This window comes from Nelumbo lutea, chromosome 8 (assembly GCF_056320005.1).
Source record: "Nelumbo lutea isolate HS-2025 chromosome 8, American lotus-T2T, whole genome shotgun sequence".
Lineage (NCBI taxonomy): Eukaryota > Viridiplantae > Streptophyta > Magnoliopsida > Proteales > Nelumbonaceae > Nelumbo > Nelumbo lutea.
Genome location: NC_142691.1, coordinates 51669240 through 51673912, shown reverse-complemented (window position 1 = coordinate 51673912; position 4673 = coordinate 51669240). Strand labels below are relative to the sequence as shown.

Genomic DNA, 4673 nt, shown 5'->3' with positions numbered 1-4673 from the left:
TGAAGTGGGTTCTAGGTTCTGCCTTGAAACCAAACTGAATTTACCCATGCTCACTCCTAATGGCTACAAAATATATGTAGTCTTTTAACAAATCATTAGACCCAGGTGGAAGAAAGCAATGGACTCAAGATTCCTTTTCCATGCATCCTTTTCATTTCCAAAGTATGGACCAAATACAACCTAAGGTCTAAGGATGATAATCCCTCTTTCTGAGCAATTTTTATATTGAAAAGCTGTAATCATGAATGCATGGTTGATATCTATTGGGAGAAACATCAAACACAAGAAAGTGCATTGCTGATGTAGCTTGGAGCAGTATTGAACACCTAGCTAATTCTACTTGCCTCCTAAGAATGGATGGCCTGGATCCTCCACATTGCAGAAACACTCACATATTGAAGTTCTCTATATATGTGATTGGATGTGCCCAAAAATCCATGCACAAATGGACTCCAAAAACATTTTGTCCTCAACAAGTGCAACATAATCATGATAATAACAAAATGCTTTCTTTTCTACTTCCTATTTGGTATCAGACCTATTCTCTTGCATCATGTAGATGTGCTCAATTTTCTAATGTTGGAGATCATATACAATCTATTAATTCTTTTATAACAACTTCCAGCCTCTACCTCCTTCCATATTGAACTTCTTAAGTCTTCCAAAAAACATGACCAAGATGAGAATCAATTTGCCCTTGTTGCTCCACCTTCCAGAGAATCCATACCAGGTGTCCTTACAGTGACTGTCAAGCTTCAATTGCCGTTTGCAACTATAGCCGCTTGTAAAGCCCACATTTCCATATGCACTGTCAGTCATTTCCAGTCTGAGTTAAAATTACAATCTCAAATCAATGAGGCATGCAAGAAAGTGATCAGTACTACATATTACTTTGGTAACTACTTAAGCTAAACTTCATCTTTCCTAGGGTCTTGCTTCAATAGCTAGTCTGGTGGCACATTTACTTGGAGATGAAGGTTAAAACTTCAAGCAGCAGTAACCTGCTTATGGCCAGTAGGCTTGTCTAGATCCATGGTTTCCTATTTTCATCAGAGCAGTTAGCATCTGGGTAGTTCACAGCTTGTATGTGCTCCACTGAAGCCCCTTAAATGCAGGGCTCCACTAGACACTCGCTTTGGTTCAGCAGATATGAGAGCCTTGTCACCTTTCATGCAAGCCAACCCAAGTGCGAGCAACATTGATATTGTGATCTGTCTTTTAAGTGGTATGACAATTAATGGACAGAATTGTTCTCCCTTTGAGGGTTTTGTTTGCATTTCTTTCCTTGTTTGTTTTTCACTTGGTCAAATAATAGACATCTAATAAGAAAATGAAAAGTTAATGAAGACAAAACCTGATCACTTCCATAATGATGTTTAACACTGTGAAGTTGAGGGGATCTTCTTTCATCTTCCTCCTCTCTGTAATGCAAATGAGGATGATGAACATGACTAAATAAGAGAGCTGTGAAAATATGAGATTCTCCAACAGCCTTTCTCTTCTTCTCGACCTATTTGTAGTTCTTCTTTGCGATTTTTCTTCATCTTTAATGGGTAGAAAAGAAGTATAAGGAGGGAGGTACCTGTAGAGTAAGAGCATCACATTCAAATCAAACCCTTGTATTACTGGGAATTTTCTCAAGTTTTAACCATACAAGTGTGATAAAAAATGATATATTTCAGATTGAAAAATTCCTATCCCTTTTGGTGGAATAAATGGAGTCAAAAGAAAAGAAGGGCATCAGAAGAGAATCAATTAATATAATACCAATATTCAAGCATATATTCTTCAAATTGAAAACTTCAGAATAGGAAGAGAATTCTTAATGTTCTGGTTTATCAACACCAATTAAGCCATCTGTTAGGATATATATATGGTCAATGTGGAGAAGACTACCAACTGTTAATCTGGAGATAGTTCTATAAATGGAACTAGGTTTGCTAGTTGGATTGTTAAATGAGCCTCCCTAAGGTTTGTACAGGATTCCCTACCTTCAAACCAAACACAGCCTAAACGACTCAAGAATCTCCTACTTGTTCAAGGAACCCCCCCTTTTTTATGGATAATTTATATATAAAAATATTAATAAATATGGATGGCTATTATTGGTCTCATATAAGGTTGGATGTAAAGATTGGTATGGACTTTAGGATTGAAGACATGAACAATTAATCCAGTGGGACTCTTATTTGATGGATGATTTGTATTGGTCACAGGAGACCTCCATGTAGCAGAAATAGGTGGAATTAAGCATGGATAGACGGCCCCTACTTGACCCAATTAAGAATCCTTTTCCATTTAATTAAATAAATAAAAGGAGTTAAACTCTAGTTAATTCATGATTATAACCCAATTAGGAAACCTTTCCCATGTAAATAAATAAAAGGAGTTAAGATCTAGTCAATTCATCGTTATAATTGTGATTATGCTAATGAGATGATCATGGTTAGAATAAATTATACATGTTTAGAAGTTCTAAAATCTGAGTTCAAATGGAGAAAGGTAACAAGGAAATAAAAATAAAAGTTAAAGCGTTCTGGAAAGTAATATTCTAGGAAGAATATTTATTTCAAGTTTTGAGCTTTCCAATTCTTCTTTTCCTTCACAAGGAGCTAATAATTGATTTCTTTATATTGCTTTTGAGAGGGAATAAGAATAGAATAAGAATAAAAGAAAGGTATTATAATGTTTTAAATTATGAGATGCAATATACCTAAACACAATTCAGAATCTCAGATTCCTACTTTACTTTTTTTATGTCTTGAGAAATAGAGAGAGAGATTTTTAGAAGGCAGATAGATATACAGATAAACAAACAGAGATAGATAGGTTGGGAGAGAGAGACTGAGAGAGAGAGAGAGACTAACATCATAACGACAAATAGCACCAGGATTGCAGGGGAGACTATTGAGAGATCGATGATCGATTCACCGGCATGTCTTGAGTTCACTGTTTGAAACAAGGCACCTACTAGTTTCTGATAAAGATTCATCCCAGCCAAGCTTTCTGAATTCCACTCCATGGAACAAAAGAGTATGAACTGTATCAATATGAACCCGAAAACAGTCACAACTAAAAGGAAAGAGTGCAAATTGGGGAATAAGTGAATGTATCCCATCTCCCTCGTATTATTCAATATGTAATTGAATTCTTCTCTCCTAGAAAGCCTCCACAAGATCCATATCATAAATCTCAGGCATGGTGGAAACAAAGTGTTCCCTAGAAGGACCTGAGGGATGAGCAATAGAAGCAATCCTGAATCCTTCCTAAAAACTATCAGGTTTTCATTGGTAGGGACAAAACCACAGTTGGCAAAAGTAGAGACAGTTGTAAAGACAGAGAATGTTTGTATCTGAAGATTCTTGTTCTTCAGTACATCTCCTGCACTTGGAACAAAGATCAGATATAATAAAATCAATGCAGACCCAACTACATGAATCACTAGGAAATAACCGAAGACTGAATAATTTAAATACTTTATTGAATTATACTCAACATCCTTACTACCCATCGGCTTAATTTCATTCCTAGCTTCCATAATTGAATTGTGGGGCACTGTGATCACTCTGATGAGACCTAGTTCATCAATCCGATTGACAACATTTCTGGGACATGAAGAACTTAGTTCGAAGCCAATTGAATCGACTTCTTTGTTCTCAATCCTCTCCTGTTTCTTGGACTTGGACCTTGCTATTTGAAGTTCAAGCATGAACAGAAAGACTTCCCCACCTAGTAACATTAAAACAATTAAAACTACAAGTTGGGCATTGGAGAAAACCTCCATTTCAATCGTTGACATGCTCGAAACTGTTGAAGCAGACACAGACATAAAGAACACATCTAAGTCCTTAGGCCTAATTGAATCAGGCCTGGGATTCAAAGTTTTCAGCACTAAAAAACCCATAAAGGAAATAGATACAAAGTAACAAATCTGAACCCAAAGTGGGTTTAAATGGAAGATTAAGAACCGAAAAGGCCACACCATTAGACACCAAAAGGATTTGCTAAGACAAGTAACTTTGATACATGAAGAGCTGCAAAGATGCTCTAACTTATTTCCAAGACAAGTTAAGTTCTTCATCTCTACTTTGGAAAGGAAAAAATGCTGTGGAGATTGAGTGTGTCTAAAGGGTATATATATAATATTGGTCTAGGTGTTTTTGGTGAAATAACTAGAAAAACGACTACTAAGGATTTCTACCTGGTGGAACATTTATGTGGAGAGTGCTTGGAAATTTCCTTTGCCACTTAATGTTTAAAGTGGAGCTAGAGACATGTGGAAGAACAAGAAAAAGGTAGCAACATAGTTAATATAGAAAACTAATTAATTAAATAACTACTTGTTCTACGTCAATAGCATTTTAGTTTGACAAATTCAGTAGCCCTTGGTGGTATAGGCTCTCTCCCTTGGTTCCTGTACGCACCTTGATCAATTAATTGATAATTCAGTGACTAAATGGCCTGAGGATGATGGGGACTTTGAAAGGTAAAATACAAAGACTTAAGCTAATAGTAGTTCAGAGGACCACAAAGTGGTTCTTAGGGCCACAACTAACAAGGTTGAGTTATTGAGTTGTCTCATGGCTTCATATTTCGAGTTGGGTTATGCCCTATGTTATGCACCATAATGTTCCCCGAAGGCAGTTGAATTTAGAATGGGATTGATTAATAGA

At 36.3% G+C, this 4673-nt stretch overlaps 1 protein-coding gene across 1 annotated transcript; it reads right to left on the bottom strand.

Moving 5' to 3' along the window:
- Positions 1-468: 468 nt before the first annotated feature.
- Positions 469-4081, bottom strand: LOC148844156 (putative cation transporter HKT1;4). Its single transcript, XM_088959990.1, has 3 exons — positions 2868-4081; positions 1355-1582; positions 469-808 (listed from the first exon to the last, which is right to left on the bottom strand). Exons 1-3 carry the CDS (start codon positions 4079-4081, stop codon positions 610-612), a joined length of 1641 nt encoding a protein of 546 aa, XP_088816116.1. The 3' UTR covers positions 469-609.
- Between the last annotated feature and the right edge of the window lie 592 nt (positions 4082-4673).

What these genes read in the sequence shown, in the direction of transcription:
- LOC148844156 (XM_088959990.1), bottom strand. Translation starts at nt 4,081, where the DNA reads ATGAAGAACTTAACTTGTCTTGGAAATAAGTTAGAGCATCTTTGCAGC. An exon ending in GTGCTATTTGTCGTTATGAT is followed by an intron (nt 1,583 to 2,867) that starts GTTAGTCTCTCT and finishes CTTACTCTACAG; the next exon opens with GTACCTCCCTCCTTATACTT. An exon ending in ATCATTATGGAAGTGATCAG is followed by an intron (nt 809 to 1,354) that starts GTTTTGTCTTCA and finishes AATGACTGACAG; the next exon opens with TGCATATGGAAATGTGGGCT.